Genomic DNA, 22040 nt, shown 5'->3' with positions numbered 1-22040 from the left:
AGATTTTATTTTTTTAAATTTATTTTATTTTATTTATTTATTTAGAGATACAGCACTGAAACAGGCCCTTCGGGCCACCATGCCGATCAATAACCACCCATTTATACTAATCCTACATTAGTCCCATTACCCTCTCACATCCCCACCTTCCCTCAATTCCCCTGCCACCTACCTATACTAGGGGCAATTCATAATGGCCAATTTACCTATCAACCTGCAAGTCTTTGGCTGTGGGAGGAAACCGGAGCACCCGGCGAAAACCCAGGCAGCACAGTGGCGCAGTGATTAGCACCACAGCCTCACAGCTCCAGTGACCTGGGTTTGATTCTGGGTACTGCCTGTGTGGAGTTTGCAAGTTCTCCCTGTGACCGTGTAGGTTTTCGCCGGGTGCTCTGGTTTCCTCCCACAGCCAAAGTCTTGCAGGTTTATAGGTAAATTGGCCATTATAAATTTCCCCTAGTATAGGTAGGTTGTAGGGGAATTGAGGGAAGGTGGGGATGTGGTAGGAATATGGGATTAATGTAGGATTAGTATAAATGGGTGGTTGATGGTCGGCACAGACTCGGTGGGCCGAAGGGCCTGTTTCAGTGCTGTATCTCTAAATTAAATAAAGATTGATTCCTGGGTTTTGAGTTAGCTATTTTCATCCAGAGAGACAGTTAGGCACCTACAATGGACAAAAATTAATCAATGTTCCAACTCCTGGGAATAGATTATAATCCAGTTCACCTAGCCCAAGCAGGGTGGGTGGGTTGTTAAAATAATAAGCAAGGGTTTGTGCCACAGTCTCCTCCGCCAGCCTGTAACTCACCTCAAAATGGGCCACGTCATTCAGGAAATTGGGAGGTGCACATGGAGCCACACCCAAAAGACAGACCATGGGAGGGCCAGAAAAGGCCAAGATAAGTATTTTTATTTAACTTCACTGAGGATTCCTTCTAGGCCAGGTTTAGCAGGAGTGCTCCCATGGGCCTCACAAGGAATACTTGGACCTCACTAGCCCCAGTCTTGCCTCTTTTTTTACAATGCCAGCATCTTTTAAATGTCTAGCACTAACAATGCTGAGATGCAAGTAATAATTTACACTGTAATTAACGATTTTAACAATTTCAATCAGTGGCATACACCAGATTTTCATTAGAGGTTGGTTGTATTTATCATGCTGTGATTCACTGTTTTAATTTGTAGCTTGTTTTGTAGATATGTGATCAGAAGTAACACAAGGGGGCACCAAGAAACTATGATACTGGCATTTTGAAAGGTTTGAAGACTGTACCTTATTACGATAGTTTAGCAGTAATTCACTGTCAATCAGCCCTAGCCCAGCACTTTAAATGGTCATTTTAAGTCCCTAAAGAATAGGGAGGAGCTGCTGTCTGCCAGTGGACTATAAATACATTGAACCATCAGCTAGTGCAGCTCAGAGAATAAAGCAAGGCTCCATTCACTTAAATAGAAAGAAAGAAAATAAGTTGGGAACTCTCAGTCCTGGTGTTCCTTAAAACCAGCAACAGAAAGAATTGCTGTGTGCTGAAAGGAGCTCGATAACTACTGACCAAAGTCAGCAGGCTGAAGAATTATATGCTGTTTTCAAGCTTTTGCACTATGAATTAATGGAACTTGCCAATGCTGCAAAAGTCACTTCTTTTATTTAGGCTTTGCTTCTGACGACAGAAGTTGACTGTTGTCACAATGAATTCCACCCATTCTATATTCTACTTGCAACTGCCGATAATGAACAGCACAGAAGATCTGGATGAAAGCAGTGTACTGAGCAACATGAGCAGCACAGGCTTCTGCGAGCAGGTCCCAATTAAATCTGAAGTGTTTCTGACTCTGGGAATCATCAGCCTCCTGGAAAACATCTTGGTTATCCTAGCAATTCTTAAGAACAAAAATCTCCATTCTCCCATGTATTTTTTCCTCTGTAGTTTAGCAGTGGCAGACATGCTGGTAAGTGTATCTAATGCCTTGGAGACGATCGTGATGGGGTTTTTGAACAATGGCTACTTAGTGGCAAATGACCAGTTCATTCAGCAAATGGACAATGTTTTTGACTCAATGATCTGTATTTCCCTTGTGGCATCCATATGCAATTTGTTGGTTATTGCCATTGACAGGTACATCACTATCTTCTATGCTTTGCGCTACCACAGCATTATGACAGTAAAACGGGCTTTAATTTTAATCATAATTATCTGGATTGCTTGTATTTTCTGTGGCATTGTCTTCATCATTTATTCAGACAGCAAAACCGTCATCATTTGTCTTATCACCATGTTCTTCACCATGCTTTTCCTCATGACCACCCTTTATGTCCACATGTTCATGCTTGCTCGTCTACATATTAAAAGAATCGCCACGCTCCCAGTCAATGGCATTGTCCGCCAGAGAACATGCATGAAAGGGGCCATTACTATCACCATCCTCCTTGGGATCTTTATCGTCTGTTGGGCTCCCTTTTTTCTTCACCTGATCCTCATCATCTCATGTCCTAAAAATCCATACTGCATTTGTTACACATCACATTTTAACACATATCTGATTCTCATTATGTGCAATTCAGTCATTGACCCCATGATTTATGCCTTTCGGAGTCAGGAGATGCGCAAGACCTTCAAAGAGATCATTTACTGTTATTGTGTGAATCTCAGCTTGCGTTGCAAATAGTAACTTCATCAGCTTCGCATTACAGTGACAAGTCAAACTCTGTTTGAGTTACCTGAGCAGTGTTTAGCTCACTTCAGACAACCTCATGCTGCAACGATGTGAAAAGAAAACATTTGGACAGAGCTTTGGATGAAGGATGTCCTGAAACAGTCATCAGCAAATGTGCACTGCGAATTGTGATTACAGATTTTATGGAGACTGTACAAAATGCTGAATTTAATCTCTTGTGATGCATTAAATTAGAAAATACATAAATTGCAAACTATGTACTTATGCTACAAAAATGCAAAGCCAGATTTGATTGCTATGTCATTGTTAACATTTATAAACTTAGATATAAGATAGGCTAGGATGATAATTAGTAGACAAGGGCTTGATGTGCTTGTTTGCCATTCCAATGTTTGCTACTGATCAGGAAGCATTACTCTGTTTATTTTTAATAGGCAAGACTTCAGCTGAAATTACAAATAAAGGATGCCATTTGGTTATGCCAATGGTCATTTCTAGCCTATCTTTTTTCATTCATGTTGCCCTAACTTTTGGAGTCTGAATAAAGCTACTGTCTCATGTTAATACTCAGTGTGTGCTCAAGCAGTACAAGACTGCAATTTTCTAGATTGTTTAGTTTTCCATTTTCTAAGATTTCTGTTAAATCATACCGATTGTAACAGGATATATCTATAGTTGATTTGCATACTGAGTCCTGGAATTTCCTGTGTATTTGCGTCTAGACTCACACACACGCAAATATGTAGACGAAAGGATCGCAGAATTTTGGACAGAAGTGAGCTACTCACGCAACAGCAAAATATGCCCAAAGCTTTTTGATCTTTTGCGATTGTCTATTGATCCTGCAGCCTGAACACATCACTTGTTCCCAACTTACAGAGGCTTATGCATGTCTTTCCTGCAATTGCACTTGCTCACAAATTCATTTCAAATCGCGACCAAATTTGCAGGCGCAGCAGGAAACAAAGTCGTTGGGCTGAATTTTATGGGCCCCCTAGGGACGGGAATAGAGGTGGGGATGCCCATAAAATTGCCTTCCTGTTGCCTTCCAATTTATCTTGAGGCAGGGAAGGCCACAGAGCAACTGAGGCCCTTAGATGGCCAATTAATGGTTACTTAAGGGCCTCATCCCACCTCCACTTCAATTTAATGGAAGGCAGAAGGGCTGCAGCCTCCTAGTGAGATTGGGGGGTGGTCCCACCTTTGGGGGAAATCCAGGGCCCCCGGAGGGACCCCCCCACCCCCCAGGTGACGATGGCTGTCCATCCCACCCCAGGAAGACCTCCCCCCATCCTTACTAAGATCCCCCAACTCTGTCGCTGGGGTCTTCCTGATTGGCCTCAGTGACTCTGACCCGACCCACCTGTCCTGGGGTCCTCATCAATCTTCTACTCCATAATGCAGGGCCCTCAGATTGGCCGGCAGCTCTCAAGGCAGGAGCTTGTCCCTTAGAATGACGGTGTACCTGACAGCGGGCAGTTAATTGCCTGCCCACTATGAAATTGCAATGGGGGTCCAATGCAGGGCCAAGGTGGGGTCTCTCCAAACTTGTGGGCCGCCGCCAGGACCCTCATCGCCAGAATAAAATTCAGCCTGTTCTTCTGATGTTTCATTGTAATTTTGTGAGTTTTTTTTTAAATCCTCACCGAGACCTGATCTGTATTATCTGTTTCATTAAATTTATTTTTATGGCATAAATATTAGTCACATTTGAAACTGAAAAGCTTCTATGATGCACTCTTAAACATGCTACGCCTGATGTGCATGAATGATGACAAAATGAGTTGTTGAAACTATCATTTTCATACTTGAAGAAGAAATATGTGGTCTGAGTTCAGCTCTTTCAGCTGATTTATGCCCATTGGTAGAATGGACATATTTTTACGTGTAATTTCCAGGTCACCCTGATTGAGGAAGCTCTAGGCCTGATGCTTTTGCCAAACTGTATTGAATTATTTGTGAATCCACATTTTGAGTACTTGATTGAAGCCGCATCTTGTGTATTGGTAATGTTCCAAATATATGTCTTTAAGATTATTTTCAGTAAAATTAAATGCCGAGTTAAGAGCCCCACTGTAAGCCAACCTCTGATAGAGTTTGCATTTCAAAAGCAATAGTGTAGCACCTAACTCAGAGGTGCATTCATAAAATCTGGTCAGTGTTCCCGTCCCAATTGCAGTTGCCCAAAACGATCTATGAAGTTGAATAAGCTAAATTTCGTGCACAGTGACGACTGTCGTGTTCACGCTGTTACTGAGTGTGCTCTTACTGAGCAGGTCTTGCATGGTAAACACATTAACTAACTACTTACAAGGCATGGAGAACTAGCGGGCCTGGATCAATTTAATTAATTACATCAAATACCTAATAGGAGAAAAAAATTAATGAATTGTCTTCTATGACGAAAAAGCCAGCTAGATTGAACAAATTTATACTGAAAGTGTTAAAGGTTTCTCATTAACGGTTTCTCAGGAAGTTTATTATGCATTAACTGCAAATACTTGACACTTTGCCTTTAATTATGTTACACTATTTTATCCATATAATTGATGGCTTTTTTAAGCATTTGGCAACATACAAAATAAAAAGTTAACTTGTAATCTTCTAACAATGTAATAAATACCACACAATAGGGTGAAAATACTAAATGCAAACATTTTCTGCCCAATACTTGACCTCACTTTTCCAGTCTTCTCCCTTCCTGTTCTGAAGCTAATGTTTGGTTTTTGAGGCACCATCAATATCCCACTTTAATGATCAACCTTCTTGCTTTAAGCCTGAGTGGTAAATATCAGCAGGGTACTTGATGATATTGATGGGGGAGGAAAGACAAAGCCTGATCATATTCTTAAGATAAGTCCACACGTGTCCTTTCCAATAAGGATATTGGGCAGCCTGAATTCAGCCAAGCCAGCAGAGCCTAGAGTTTGAAATGTTCTGTCCCATATGGCTCTAATCTATACCAAGAAGTCCAGTTACTAGCTGAGCATCAGCAAGTTCAATGTAAAATAAGATGCTGTACGTAGCTGTGATGTATTCTATTATTCTAAGATAGTTTTACCATTGAACTGTAACTCACTCACTCCTGCTTCTTTTACCTGGAAAATAATGCCTTTTTAAAGCATATGCCTTTGTATCTGAAGCTGCCTGTGGTGATTCTGTTACTATTTGGTTGTTGTGTTTGGTCTTTGTATCTAATATGTTCACATATTTAAGTGTTTAACAATGTATTTGGCAACCAGTTGAAACCAAATAAGTATTCAGTCTGCATTTGATTGCTGATGTAATTAAACTGCATATTTTGTTCACCTTTTGTCTAGTTAAAAGTTTTAATCAGGAAATATGAACTGGATATGACGATCTGTGACACGGGAATCTAAATAAGTGCATGTAGCTTACTTGAAGCTTCTTGGAGCTGGAAATCTCTGGAAAATCTGGGAATCGTGTTCTGTATTTTGTAAACAGCATATTTCTTATTGTCTGTTTATGTATTTTGGAAATGTATAAAAGCATGGAACTGCACAATTCCGAAATCTAGAATTTGTGCATCAGTATTTTCTTGGTGGATCTGGTGTACTTCAAGCTCACAGATAAAATTGTTAGGTACATTTTTAGGCATGGTGCAGTTATTAATGTGGAAGTGATGTGTTCTCATTTAGTATCAGTGATTTAATTCTGCTACTTGTAGCTCATTGAATATGAAGACAGATAATGACATTATTAACTTATTTTAGCCAGCTAGCATTCAATAATAGCAAGGATTATAGTACGCTTTCTGCTACCACTATCATATGCAGCAATGTCCTTAGCACCCATAAAAGTAATGGATCTCTTCTCCATTGCACTCTGTCCCAAATTCTATGAACAAATTAAGATTTAGTTTTAGTTTAGAGATACAGCACTGAAACAGGCCCTTCGGCCCACCGAGTCTGTGCCGACCATCAACCACCCATTTATACTAACCCTACACTAATTCCATATTCTTACCACATTCCCACCTGTCCCGATATTTCCCTACCACCTACCTATACTAGGGGCAATTTATAATGGCCAATTTACCTACCAACCTGTAAGTCTTTTGGCTTGTGGGAGGAAAACGGAGCACCCGGAGAAAACCCACGCAGACACTGGGAGAACTTGCAAACTCCACACAGGCAGTACCCAGAATTGAACCCGGGTCGCTGGAGCTGTGAGGCTGCGGTGCTAAATAGAAGAAAATTATTTTCAAGCCATTTCTGATGACAGAGTTTATCCAGTGAATAGCTGAGCAATTAGACCAATAAGTCTATTTCAATCCACACAGTTCTCATGAATTAATGAGTCTGAGCTGTGGCAATAGCTTGGATGCTGTGTCCTTGGGTTAGATGGTTAAAAACTAACCAGGATCCATGCTCATGATCTCCATCCAGTGACATTTGCTGAAAATGTGCTCTTGTGAATGGTGGAGACAAAATTAGATTCGATTTGGATGTGCCTCACTACTCAATAACCTGCCACATTCAGTGCTCCTCACAAACAGAAAGACATCTTGAAGAAGTTTCCAAGAGGAGGAAAACAATGGGCACCATGCAGGAGGGAAAATATGGGCTTGGGCTCGGGGGAGAAGAGGCACAGTTGCAGAGAAGGATATAAAGGAGAAGAATTGAGAGGAAATTTCAGTGAGTAGGGCTGAAAAGAGCACCAAGCAATGGTGGAGCAGAGAAGAAAGCATAACCTGGGTCTGTGTTTTCCCTACGGGGGTGGGAGACAAAAGTCAAAACTGTTTCCGGGTCCCAAACCCAGCTTTTTGTTTTGGGGAGGGGGAGGGGGGCTGGCGGGAAGTAGTCACTCATTGGTATTTTCACAGAGGCGCCCTCTTCATGGGCATGGTGTCCAATTCCCTGTCCAATTAAAGGCAGCGGGTGAGCTCTCTTAGCTGGAGGGCCAATCAGAAGCCTTCTGGCTTTTGAGGAGCAGGAGACTGTGATGGCAGATAGGTAACAGAGAGGGCATTTCAACATGGAGGCACCCTCTCACCAACTATTTTAAAACTTTAATAAAAAGTGGTTGTTGCAGCCAGGCAGTGGTGTGGTGGAGGTGCGGGTAATCCCTCCATAGGGTGGCCTGAGGCTGCTCTCACTCCTAGGGAGGCAGAGGGGGCCTCTAACCCTAACTGGAGTGCTGGCCTCCTGGCCTGCTGCCAGGTGCCCACCTCCAGACACCTAAACTGCCCCCCATCAGTGCAGAAAACTGGAAAATTCCAGTCAGCCTCCTTTAATTGGCCCTTATTGAAGCCCTTAATGTGCCTAATCGGCTACCGGTGGGTAGCCCCACCAACTCCAAACCCGTTCCGCAAAAAATGGCTGGCACTGGGAATGGCATCAGGAAACCAGTTGGCACCGGTATTTTCAGGCCCCATCCATCTCCGTTCCCACCCCTGATGGGACCCAAAAATTCAGCCCATAATGTCTGAGGAGTGTACTGAACAGACAGCCAGAAGAGATTGGCGAGATGGAGTTGGATGAGGACATGGAGACATTTATAAGTGTGTATGAGGATCTTGAAATCAATTTGCTGGGGGAAGTAGATGCAGTGGAACCTGGGAAAAGTCAAGGCTGATAGGGATTAGTGAGAAGTGGCGTATTACAGCAACCTGAATGATTTGCTACTTGTGCAAGGTGAGGCTGGCTGGAAGAGGTTGAGTAAAGCAAAGGCTCAAGCCTATAAGATCAACGGTAAGGGAATGATAGAAGTGAAGCAGGCAATATTGGATAGGTGGAACAATGCAATGTTGGTAACAAAATAGATGGGGGGAAGGGTAAGGGGTGGGGATGGGAGATGGTGCATGCAGAAGGAAGTTCAGCCAGCAATGCAGCAGGAACTCTTCTCTTGGGAGGTGGCAGCCAGGGAGGCTGATGGCATCAATATTCACACATAAATAATGGCTACTTGGATGAAAGACTGGATGGCGACCTGGCCCAATGGAGCCATACCCCAAAAAGGAAGCAACGCCTTCATACCAGGTCGTTGCTAGAGAAAAAGAATGATCTGAAACCAGAGTGCCTGCATTTTTCCATGATTTAATGTGAATTAAACAGCTCTTAACTAAGGGAAGTAATTTGTTTCTGAACAAGATACAGTAACATCCCTTACATGTGTCGCTGTTTAGTGAATCAGTAAGATGTCATTTTCAGGGAGTTTCATTTACATGCAAACATACAACAAAAGACAGGGAAAAACAACAACAGGTCCCATCAAGCCTAGTTCCATCCCAACATGGGCCAATCTAAACACTCCACCAGCTTCACCTTACCACAGCTCCCCCACTGTAGGCATGCAATCCCCTGACTGAGGCATAAAAGAAAGAAAACCTTCACACTGCCTTTAATCACTATACAAAATGTCATTTTCTTAAAGTCTGAGCATTTTAATGATTTCTGCAAGGTCATTTTTTAAAGTTGTAAACTCTTTCTGTCACTTCCTTTGCAATGGAAAAGTTTTAAGCTCATTTACATCATCAACATTTGTAATCTCATTATTAAATGTTTTCTTGGTAGTCACGACAAACAGAGTACATTTCATTGTAAATGATTCATCTAGACCATTTATTACAATTCCATATTTAAGTGTTGAGTCCATTACTATTTTTGTTAGGGATATAGAACAAGGATGAGTAAATGGAGTCTAGATACAGATCAGCCATGATCTAATTGAATGGCAGAGCAGGCTTGTTGGGCCAAATGGCCTACTCCCGTTCCCAGTACAATCAATTCGAATTAACCATCACTTTTCTGGCTGGCTATCTAAATTTCAATTACAGACATCAAGTATATTGCACTATTGATATAAAAACCCATTCATTTCAAATACATTATGTGAATTTTTGAAATTCTCATCGAGAAAAATTCATAAGAATAGCTTTGTTAAAATAAAAGTGAAACAAATTTTAAAATACTATTTTCCATTGATAAAAAAGTGACTCAAAAGTATCAAATGTACACTCCATTGTTTATTACATTTTTCCAATTTTACCTTGTAATGTTCTACTTTAAAATGTGTATCTGCAAATCTCAGAGCTATAGACTGAGCCCTCAGTGTCAAGGAGCTTAATTATTGTAAACTGTGTACTGCAATACTGTCTGTTATATTCCCATCAGCTTTATCTGTTCACGGATAAGAATCTTACATCAATAAAGAGCTTATTATTGAATTGTTTATTTTCTTCTTTCTGGATTGCAAAACATCTCACATGGGATTCTAAATGACAAAAGACCTTTTTTTGAATGGTTTAGATATTTTTTGGAAGCAATTGTTGTCCTAATAATTATAAAACACGTGAACTAGCTCAAATAAACACTTGGCTCTTAAGCCGAAGGTAGGAAATGAGTACAAGAGCAGCCCATCCCTCTAACCTAGCTGAGTGGTTATGGTTAGTTGCTAGCCTGGTTGCAGGTGGGTGGGGGGGCGGGGGGGATTTTGGTAAAATTGGTCTTCAGCAGGTTGAAGTCACATCTAGAACAAAGAAAGATGGTTGTGGTTGTTGGAGGCCAAACATCTAAGAACCCTTTCATAGGAAGTTACACTAAGAGATCCTCAGATCGTCACAAGGACTCTAGATTGGTGACATTTACTAGAGGGACTGCTGAAGATGAAGGTTTTATATAAAAATACCTTTAACTTTTGCCAAAGGAGTCAATGTTGTCCAGGATCTAAGCTCATGAACATTGTCAAATAAATGGAACATCTCTGAACTGAAAGTTCTAAACCATATACTGTAAACATTGCCATAAGTTTTCGTCCCTTCCTATTCTAATGAATACTAGTTAAACTGCCTCAGTGACAGCACTTCCAGCTCTGAGTCAGAAGATTGTGTGTCTCACTCGAGAAAGTTGAGCAATTAATCCCCTGCAGTGCTGTATTGCCGTGGTGGTGGTGGTCGGGGGGGGGGGGGGGGCGGGGCGGTGAGTAGGGGAATGCTGTCCTTTAGGTGAGTCGTTAAACCCTCTCAGATGATGCAAAAGATTCCATGACATTATTTTGGAGGAGTCATAGACTCAGAGAGATATAGCATTGAAACAGGCCCTTTGGCCCATCAAGTCTGTGCTGACTAATAACCACTCATTTATACTAATCCAACATTAATCCCATACTCCCTATCACATCGCCACCATTCTCCTACCACCTACCTGCACTAGGGGCAATTTATAATGGCTAATTTACCTATCCACCTGCAAGTCTTTGGCTGTGGGAGGAAACCAGAGCACCCAGTGGAAACCCACATGGCCACAGGGGAAACTTGCAAACTCCACACAGGCAGTACCCAGAACTGAACCCAGGTTACTAGAGCTGTGAGGCTGCAGTACTAACCACTGTGCCACTCTTAAGAGCATGTGCCCTGGCCAATATTTATCCCTCAATCAACATGACCAAAATCAGATTATCTGGACATTATCACATTGCTATTTGTGGGAGATTGCTGTGCACAAATTGGTGACCATGCTTCCTACATTACAACAGTGACTACAGTTCAAAAGTAATTCATTGGCTGTAAAGAACATTGGAGTTTCCCGAGATCACAAAAGGAATTATATAGATGCAATTCTTTCTTCAATGTGTTACGACCAGGTGAGAAAGAGATCTAGGGTTCCCTTTCAACCTTCACCTGGTCTTCCTGTAACAGGGTTTAATTTTAAACACACTGAGTTTTTAGCTCCCCCTTGGTGAATCCTTGCTCACCGCTTTCCAATTATAAGGCAAAGAAACCAGCACAAACAGGCTTTCTTAGGTTTAAAGAAGAAAAGTTTAAATTTATTAAACTTAAGCTTAAACTCTAATTCAGTTTACACCTACGGATACATGATCCGCTCCACAATAGCATGCATATGCAATACACATATGCAAATAGAGACAGAAAAAAGCAGAAGAAAAATAAAGTGGAAAGTTTGAGGCAATATCTGAAGAGTTTTTGTTATGGTTCTTCGAGCTCACTGTAAAGTCCTTGAATGTAGGTAGATCTTGCTTTTCGTTGGGGCCCAGTATTCTTCTTCGCTGAAGAAGACTTTACTCATTTGGGGTTCATGTGTCTTCAGTGGATTCAGAGGCTTGTGAGAAAGAGATGGGAGCAGACAGGAGAGAGATCTTCTCAGTCCAGGAGCAAATAGACTTTTCTGCTACATATTATACAAATGCAAAGCACTCAGGTTGCCCAGAAGGTTAGTCATGCGACTAGTTGGTTTGACCCGTGTCTGTTTGTGTATTCAGTCATCTTAGCAGTCAACTTGGAATGCGAGCTCCCCCACCTTCAATGTCTGGTGATTAAAAGTCCATTGTGGGTTGAATGTCATGGAACGGCTACTTTGTCTTTCCAAACAATGTCTGTTAATATGCAAATGTCTTTTCCAGCATGGCTGATCTATTTAACAAGTCCTTTCTTAACTCCAGTAACAGTTTAAATCAATGTTCATGACAAAATTAATGTGCCTCGTTCTTGGCAGGTGGGGGCCCAGCATGACAAATGTTTAAAGCACCGCATTAGATTTAGTAAACAAAATTTTTGCTCTCTTTAATCCTAAATAGAACAAGCTAGAAAACATATGCTGCATATGTACTTGTACAAGTAAAATTATATTTAGACTGTCCTGGATTGACCTGGACATCCCAGGCTCTTCTTTTAATTCTATCAAGGGAAGGGTCCTACTATTTATTCCTCCCTTATCCATTCCTCCCCATTTGTCCCTGGCCCTGTCACCACGCTATCCCCCAGAAATCCCTCTGCCCTGTCCTCAGCACCCCCCATCCTCCCCATCCCTGTCCTCTAGGTTTCAGATACTGTGCTAGACAGGTAAAACAATAGCAGCTTATTTAGAATTGTAAAAAAAAAGTTCTCACTTAGTGCAGTGCAGGCCATGTACAATGCAATTGACTAGCCTGACACATGATGTGAAAAGCAATCTAGAACAATCATAAATCTAGCCTATTCAGCGGGCTGCACCTTGTTCTGCTGCAAAGAACTGTACTTCTACTGAATCTTTGCAATTGGATTCAGCTTCCCCTGTTTCTCCCAAGTACATAAGAAGTCAAATCCCAAGACTCCAGATATTAGGTAATTTTATTGTCTTTTCTAGGTTAATATTTCACTTAAAAATGATGTGAAGAAACATCAGTTGGTTTCAATTTTCAATAATTTAGAAAATGCAGTGCATACAACAGAATAGTCATTTCCCTTCCTCCATCCACTAAGTGCCGCTTTAGTTTGTCCTGTGCTTCTGTGTCTCAAAGACCTCATGTGTCTACTCTGCAACTCAGATATCCCCCTCTCTTAATTTATTTGTTTTGCCTTTATAATAATGATTGCATTTCAAAAGTGACTATTGTTTGTAAAGAAAGCCCTAAGAGCATGATAAGGTATTGTATAAATGTATGCAAGTTCTTTCTTTTTATCTTCGATCTCCTCCCAGCATGAAGCTACCTCAGTCAGTCCTCTCCAGGAATGCAGTGCCTACTTTCTGCTACAGCAAGTCCTTTTCCATATTTCCTCCTCCTCCACTGACTGAGCTGAGCCTTATGCTTACAAAAACAACAAGATGGTTATGGTACCTGACTTATCCATATTCTCAACACCACTACTGAAAGTGGTCTATGCCTTTCATTGGCACTGAGGATATTGAAAAAGATCATTTCCCCTGGTAGACAATGTTGGGCGAAGGGGGCTAAGGGTAAAGAAATAAACAAATTTGAATTATACATTGGCCAAATGTGGAGGGGGAAGATGGGTGGTGAGGGTCTAAAACCAAACATGGCATTAAAACAGCAGAATGGGGAGGTTTGGCTAAAAACTGTAATAAATTGCCAAATGGTCCTTTTTTGCCATAAATATCATCTCATATTTATACTTACATATGCGCAGTGGCCCAATAAAAATCTCCCTGATTTGTACATATGCATTGGAATTTAAAGCTTTAACCTACACCATGTAATATCCAGTCTGACATAACAATTCATTCCACAACACAAGTCAATAAAAATATTAAACTCCATTGCAAAGCTCCAACTATTACATTCAGGACCCAGAAGCTTTATTATTTCATGCCTGCACTGTTCAATGTATACACAATTGGATCTGTTGTTCTCATTAACCTCATCTTATCTTGGAAATGCAAAATATATATTTTTTAAAAAACTAAGTTCTATTAGGGAAGAAATATACTTGAATTTTTGTGCATTTATCCAATTGTTCCCAACTTGTTGATCTAGCCAGATGGATTGCAACTCAAGCTTCCAGTGACATGCGGCAGCTTCAAGAGATTCCATGAAGGATAAGTATGACCGTGCGAATACTAACATTAAAATAAAACAGTTAGATTGGCACATTCAAGACTTTTTGGAGGAATAAAAGCAGTTATTCAAATACTCCACTGTGGAGGAGTTCTGAATCTTCGCAGACCTATGCTTTGGTTCTGAAGGTATAAAATTAATGAGAATGAGGTACTATTTCAATTATATTTAATGCAAACAAAGGCCAGCAGAGGGAGTGCTGAGTCACTAAAAATAGAAACAGTGGGTGTAATTTCATTTTAGGCAGCATGTAGTTGCCGAGTTTCTGTAAAGTAGCTAGAAGATAAAATGGTCCTAGAAACTTGTAAATAAAGTTATCTTCTGGAGATCTCTTACATCTGAGTAAACATCCATTTTTCTTTTTGGCAGCTGAGTCCATTTAAAAAGAACCCACAACAGCAGATAGTAGAGAAGAACAAGTCTCCCTGACTGCCAGGGTATAATTTTAGCAATAAATGCCAACCTATAAAATTAGCAAATGTGCACATAACCTCAAAAAGCTGGCAACTTAAAAACATTCCTGAATATAGGGCTGTGACATGTGGTTACACTGAAATTACAACGTGGTAGCACTTTTTCACAACTTAAATTGTAGGCACCAGAATACTAGGACAAAAATTCCAGGGATGTTCCTTTAAATTTTTCAGAGAGATTGCTGATGATTGTGGATGTGCATTGCTGTTCTCTGTTACCAAACTGGATCAATAAATGGTGATGCAAGGGAGCGGGGTGGGGGGAGGGGGAAGCAGTGTTCGAGAGGCTGGTGTCAAAGAAATGGAAACTCCAGAGGAGGTTTGGGACTGCTGGGTGTTACAGAGAAAGAGGTGAGCACAGTCATGAAGCAGTTTAAGTACAATTTAAGAATTCCAAATTGGAGGAGGATCAGAAGCCAATATAGGTTAGCATGCAGAATCGGATATGAGGAGCAAAGTTTTGGAGGAACTGACATTTCTGGAGGGTAGAGAATGGGAGGCTAATCAAGGGAGCATTGAATGATCAAGTGCAGGGCTGACAAAGACATAGATGAAGGTTTCAGCAGCAGATGGTGAAGCAGGAGTGGAGGTAGGTGATGCTGTGGGGTGGGAGTAGGAGGTGTTTCTGTTGGAGAGGATATTGGGGTGCAATAAAAACAGAAAATGCTGGAAATACTCAACAGGTCTGGCGGCATCTGTGGAGAGGGAAACAAAGTTAACTTTTCAGATCAGTGACCTTTCATCAGAACCAGAATCAGGAGTCCTCATGAAAAGTCACTGACCTGAAACATTGAGCTGGATTTTATCCAGGCCTTGAAAATGAACTGGGAGGGGAGTGACTTGGCATCGGTTGGCGTGCCCAACGTTGTCCTGCCCCAATGCGATTTTGTCCACGGCGTACACCATGGTGGATGGGAAGCACACTTGGAAGGCAATTAAGCCACTTAAGTGGCCCATTAAGGGATATTCAAGGGCTGCTGCCCGCCACCGCGTGGAAGATACTGTTAGGTGAGACTTGGTGGCTACCTAATGAGCTTGGGATTGGGGGAGGTGGGGCTCCTCTGGAGGCAATCCGTGGCCCACAGAGGACCCCCTCAGCAGCGATGGCCACCGCTGTGACAAGACCCCCACCTTCCTTTACCAACCACAACACCCCACTCCCTTGCCAGGGCCTACCTGACAGGCATCAGCGCCCCGACCCCACTTATCTTGCTCCCAGGGTGTCCTCCATCTTCGTTGCACTGGGCTTCTTGCAGTACTGGCAGTGGCCACCACTCCTGGTGGTGCTGCTGCTACAGATGCACTGCCGACTCTCCAATTGACCAGCAGCTCTTGGGGTGTGATTTTGTCTCTTAAAGGGACAGCACCCCCAACAGCGGTCAGTTAATTGCCTGCCCACCATTGAATTCGGCTGAGGATCCAATAGATGTCAAGGCAAGATTGTGCCCCCACCTTCTGGCATGTCCCTGGACCATCCCCCTGCACCCACCCCCCCGTCCACCCCCACCACTGATATAAAATTCAACTCATTGACCCAGTTTCTCTCTCCACAGATGCTACCAGACCTGATGTATATTTCCAGCATTTTCTGTTTTTATTTCAGATTTCTAGCATGTGCAGTAGTTTGCTTATGTATAGGAGTGAAAACTCAGCTTGGGATCAGACAGAATGTGAAGGTTGCAGTTAATCTCTTTCAGCCTGAGACAGTGGCCAGGAAGGGGAATGGAATTGATAGAGAGGATATGGAGTTTGTGCTGGGATTGAAGACAATGGCTTTGACTCTCTCAATGTACAGTTGGAGAAAATTAAGCCTCATCCAAAACTTATGTCAATTAATAGTCTGACAGTACAGAGGCAGAAGAGAGGCCAGCAGATGGTGGCGAGGTAGAGTTGTGTATCAGCATAAATGTGGAAATGGAATGAATGTCTGCAGATGTTGTTGCCAAAGGGCAGTATGTTGATGAGAAAAATGAAGGGGACAAAAATGGAATCTTGTTGGAATCTGGAGGTGATAGCACTGGGTGGGAAGAGAAGGCGTTGTTTGAAATGCTCTGGCTTTGTGTAGATAAAAAGGAGCGGAGCTAAGCATGGGAAGTTTCAGTGAGGTGAAAAGGAGAAGCATTGGAGGAGGAAGGTTAACTGTGTCAAAAGCTGCAGAGTGGGTGAGGAGAAATAAGATAGCGCAGCCACAGAGACAAGAGAATGCAATTTGTAAATATGGTTAAGGTCATTTCTGTCCTGATTGGAGGATTGGATTGGCACAGATCTGGGCAGTCACATCTCAGTCAAGGGCTTTGGGGAGGAAAGGGAGCGTAGAGATTGATGGTAGCTTGAAAGGACAGAAAGGTTTGGTGAGGTTTGAGGAAACATTGATGGTGGCAGTTGTGACAAGAAGAAGATAACTTTTGAGGAAAGGGAACCATTTACATTGTTAGCTAGTATGAGATTCAGGAAGAGAAGTTGGGTGTTCAGAGGTTTAGAGGAAGTGAGTCTGAGGGTGTGGGAGGGGGTTCATATGGATGGGATGAGGTGGGAAATGGCATAGGGGAGATGAGAGAGCATACTGAAAGATGGAGTGAGAAGAGGTGGTGTTTTGGTTTGAACATTTATTTCTCAATACTTCTCTCTTTGCCTGTGGTATAAAGAAAGATAGCCAAACATCTCGACTGTCCCATTAATTTGATTAAAATTAAATCTTTAAATTCCAAAGGCACAATAAATTAGAAGAACCTGCTTTCAAATGGGGAGTGTTTGATGTAGCTACCAATATCTTACTACAACAGAATTCTGGTATTGTGAATGACAGAGAATTGGTTACTTGTCCGTAATAATGGTTTTTGAACATTTTGTAAGCAGCCAGCAAGCCACTTAACTGGTAAAAATGATAAAAGCTCTGTCAGTGCAGCAGTGGACTGCACAGAACCTTTGGGAATTGGCTGAGCTGTCAGTCCATAGTGTTATTTCATGACTGGGTACTGGAGAACAAAAAACAAGATCAGAGCAAAACTCGTTTGTGGTACAACCAGGTCAATAGTCTGCTGTTACCAGTATCCAGCAGACTTCAACCATAAAGTAGCACAGCCACTTTTCCATCAAAATTAAGACAAAGAAACATTGTCCCTTTTACTGTTATATATGTCAACACTGCTATTAAACCATAAATGCAACTTAGTCCAACAGCTATCTTGGTGTGTCAGTGAATTATCTCATCACATCAATAACAGCTGATGTTTATTGAATTGGTACAGTGCTGCCTTTGTAGCGAAGTCATCTGATTGGTACAGCCACATTTCACACTCCTGGGGGCTGGATTTTGTTCTTATTCTCCCTCAGGCGTCGGGTTCCATGGTCAGGGGGTGGGGGTGCCTGATGATGGCTCTGGATGAGGCCTGCCATGGACCTCAATGCCGTGAGGGTCCAGTTCGATCCTCCTGGTGGCAGTGAGGCTCTGTGGCGGCTCCCCTGCCACTGGGCAACGGGACCAAAATTTAAATATTGAAATGAATAAAATTATTACATTTAAGTAGATTTACCTGCGATCTTGAGGACCTGCTGTGATCTTCAGTGTGGCAGCCGGCACTCCCACGCCTTCAGATCCCCGTCCGGGGAAATGCGGCACCACACGGCTGGGGAGCAGGGAGGAGGCAGTGGGCTGTTAAAATCCAGCCCCTGATTTGTGTTAAGTGATTATATTAAATTTCCCCTGGTAAATATTTCTGAGTTTACACTGTCTTTCAGCCAATCAATTTGGTCACTTATTACGTATTGCATTGTATTACACCCGCATCGAATGGTCTCAAGATTACCAAAGGGTGCTGCCAGCATTACACTGTGTGAAATTCAATGATGGACTGTCAGTAGATGTAAATATTCTTTACATTTTGTAAGTACAATCATTTGGTGCAATCAGATTTTATGTGACAATTATTTTGTGAATCATTAACACATCAGGGAGAGATAACAGAGGTAAGAGAGCAGGAAAGCAAAAGTTGAGAAAAAAGATCTGAAAAACAGAGAAGAAAATGTTAACACATGAGAAGCATACAGAAAAATTGGAGACAAAGAGAAAAAGAGAAAGCTAAGAATTAGAGTGTGAGAGCAACAGTTTTGTCTGTGAACAATGCCACTGATAACTAATATAGTTTGAACAGCATTCATCTTATCACACTAGTTGATAATATTATCATTTACATAAAATATGTTGTACCATTTTGCATGATTTTTGCTTTTAAACACATAGTTTGAGCGCGTAGAACACTTTGATTTAGTTCGATCGGTAATTCAGATTTCCCCACACTCTCTGTTTATTAAGTGAAGGAAGCTGCCCTTGTTGTCCATTGTCAATTCAATTAGCAAGTAATTTGTCACAGTTCACTAAATGCAAAAAAACCTCGATGCAGGGAAATAAGGCTGTCTATTTTCTTCAGAAGAAAATAGTGACCTCTTTTACAGTCTTCAAACATAAAATAAACTCTTGCATCCTTAAGATATTCTCAAAGATATACCAGAATTCAGTATACTGAAACAAAGGCTGGCCTGATTAGCTCTTATATGCCGATGACTACTATATCCAAGATCCTGGAACCCAATTGTTAGCTTCTCATTATGTGCCTACCTCTGCTACAGAAGGCAGGAGAACATTCCACCATGCAGCTCAATTAGGAACCTGACTTGCCCTGAGGGGGTAATATATGATTCAGAGAGGGAAAAGGTCCTAAAACTGTTCCATTCTGCAGGCTGGGTCAATGATTCACCAAAAATTGAGTCACACAAAATTTGATTGCTCCAAATGACTGCACATACAAAATGTAAAGAATATTTACACCTACTCACAGTCCGTCATTAAATTTCACAGGGTATAATGCTCTGGTAACCTTGAGACCATTCTATACAGGTGGAATGCATAAACAATATGCAAAAAGGGACCTATAAGGCAGTGTAACCACAGAAGCATAGGAATTTGTAAGTATTTTCATCGGAATTAGTAAAAAGAAAATTGCTTGTTGAGGCCTTGTTAACAGGTGAAAGCACACTTAAGGGCTGGATTTTATGCAGGAGGCGGGGCTCCTGCCATCAAGCCGAATTGGCAAGGGGAACCCCACCTCTGCATTTTTCCTGACCCCTGGAGCAATCCTCCTGTCTTTTGGGGTCAAAATTGAAGGAGGCAGGATCCCTGTCCCTTTAAGCACTTAAAAGGGACAGGGATCCCACCCCAAGAGCTGTCAGCCAATCGCAGGGCTGGCAGCTCAATAGTACTGGCAGTGTCACTGGGAGTGGTGGCCACTGCCAGTACAGCAGGAAGCCTCCAATGGCCAAGATAGAGGAGACCCCGGGATGCAGGTAAGTGAGGTTGAGGTTGTCGGGGCGAGGGGGGAGAGGTGGGTGCTTGGTCCAGGGGGAGGGGTCCTGGGGGGTATGGTAGTACCTGGGGGAACCCATCTCATCATGACACCCAGCTCCTGCTCCCTCAACAGAATTCCCTTTAAACGTCTGGACCCATCTAGCTGACATTGTAAATGGTTCCCTCTCCTCAGGCACCGCCCCTTCCTTTTCAAAAAGACTATAGTCAACCCTTCTTCAAACCTTCCCAGCCCCTCTGACCTTGTAAACCATGACCCATTTCTAAACTCACTTTCCTCTTCAATTTTCTTAACTACATTGTTGCGTCCCAGATCTGTGCCCATCTCTTCCATAAATCCTTGTTTGAATCCATCCAGTCAGGACTAAAATAATCCTGAGCATAGTCACAAATTACATTCTCAGTCTGTGACTGGTGCTACACCGTTCCTCCTCACCCTCTTTGCAGCTTTTGACATGGTCAACTATCGTCCTCCAATGCTTCTGTCTTTGCTTATCTTATAGCCGGAACATTTCCAGCAATGGCTTCTCTTTCCTCCCCAGCTCCCTCACCTCCAGATTCCTTCAAGGATTCATCTTTGCCCCCTCATTTTTCTCATCCACATGCTGACCCTAGCCAACAACATCTGCCGACATCCAGTCAATTTTCTGCTGATATCCAGCTCTGCCTCTCCACCATCTGCCGGCCTACAGAATGCACTGGCTGTGATCTTCCAAAATTCCATAGATTCTGGAGCAGTCCCAGTTGTTTGGAAGGTAGCAAATGTTCAAGAAAGGAGGGAAAAACAAAACGAGGAACTAACAGCCTGACATCAGTCGTCGGGAAAATACTGGAATCCATTATTAAGAAAGTGGTAACAGGGACATTGGAAAATCATAATATCATTAGGCAATGTCAACATTGTTTGATGAAAGGGAAACTGTTTTTGATAAATCTGTTGGAGCTGTTAGCCAACAAGGGTTATCCCGTCCAGATATTGCTCATTACACCAGTCAGGAACTTTACTATGAGAGCCATGCTGCCACAAGGAAGATTATTGAGCAACCAGTCAGCAGGCTCAAGCAAAGCTTATGCTGCCTAGACAATTCCCGAGAGCTTTGCAGTATAGCCCTAAGAGGCTATTCAGATTTGACATGTTGAATGCTGTACTGCTTTATTATCTTGAAGGATCAGCCCTTATGACCAACCAGGCAGCAACAAGTGCAAGAAGGAACAGGAAGAGGAGAGGTAGGGTTGTCATAGAGTCATAGAGTTATACAGCACAGAAAGAGGCCCTTCAGCCCATTGTGTCCATGCTGGCCATCAAGCACCTAACTATACTAATCCCATTTTCCAGCACTTGGTCCGTAGCCTTGTATGCTATGGCCTTTCAAGTGCTCATCTAAATACTTCTTAAATGTTGTGAGGGTTCCTGCCTCTACCACCTCTTCAGGCAGTGCCTTCCAGATTCCAACACCCTCTGGATGAAAAAAGGTTTCCTCAAATCCCCTCTAAACTTCCTGCCCCAACCTTAAATCTATGCCCCTGGTTATTGACCCCTCTGCTAAAGGAAAAGTTTCTTCCTATCTATCCTATCAATGCCCCTCATAATTTTGTATACCTCAATCATGTCCCCCCTCAGCCTTCTCTGTTCTAAGAAAAACAACCCTAGCCTTTTCTGTCTCTCTTCATAGCTGAAATGCTCCAGCCCAGGTAACATCCTGGTGAATCTCCTCTGTACCCTTTCCAGTACAATCACATCCTTCCTATAGTGTGGTGCCCAGAACTGTACACACCACTCCAGCTGTGGCCTAACTAGCTTTTATACAGCTCCATCATAACCTCCCTGCTCTTATATTCTATGCCTCGGCTGAGAAAGGCAAGTATCCCATATGCCTTCCTAACCACCTTATCTACCTGTGCTGCTGCCTTCAGTGATCTTTGGAAAAGTACACCATGATCCCTCTGTCCTTCTGTACTTCCCAGGGTCCTACCATCCATTGTATATTCCCTTGCCTTGTTAGTCCTCCCAAAATACATCATCTCACATTTCTCAGGATTAAATTCCATTTGCCACTGCTCTGCCCATCTTATCAGCTCATCTATATCGTCCTGTAATAAAGGCTTTCCTCCTCACAATTTACGACACCACCAATTTTCGTGTCATCTGCAAACTTACTTATCATACCTCCTATATTCATGTCTAAATCATACACTACAAACAGCAAGGGTCCCAA

The 22040-nt window shown here is 42.3% G+C and overlaps 1 protein-coding gene across 1 annotated transcript; it reads left to right on the top strand.

Moving 5' to 3' along the window:
* Nucleotides 1-1692: 1692 nt before the first annotated feature.
* On the top strand, nucleotides 1693-2670 carry LOC137378454 (melanocortin receptor 3-like). The gene has a single exon (XM_068048786.1). It carries the CDS (start codon nucleotides 1693-1695, stop codon nucleotides 2668-2670), a length of 978 nt encoding a protein of 325 aa, XP_067904887.1.
* Nucleotides 2671-22040: the final 19370 nt, after the last annotated feature.

Source organism: Heterodontus francisci, chromosome 16, assembly GCF_036365525.1.
Source record: "Heterodontus francisci isolate sHetFra1 chromosome 16, sHetFra1.hap1, whole genome shotgun sequence".
NCBI classification, from domain to species: Eukaryota; Metazoa; Chordata; class Chondrichthyes; order Heterodontiformes; family Heterodontidae; genus Heterodontus; species Heterodontus francisci.
The sequence above is the reverse complement of the archived record's forward strand: the minus strand, read 5'-3'. Positions and strand labels throughout refer to the sequence as shown.

Excerpts from the sequence above, each read along its gene's own strand:
- LOC137378454 (XM_068048786.1), top strand. The coding sequence starts at position 1,693 with ATGAATTCCACCCATTCTATATTCTACTTGCAACTGCCGATAATGAAC.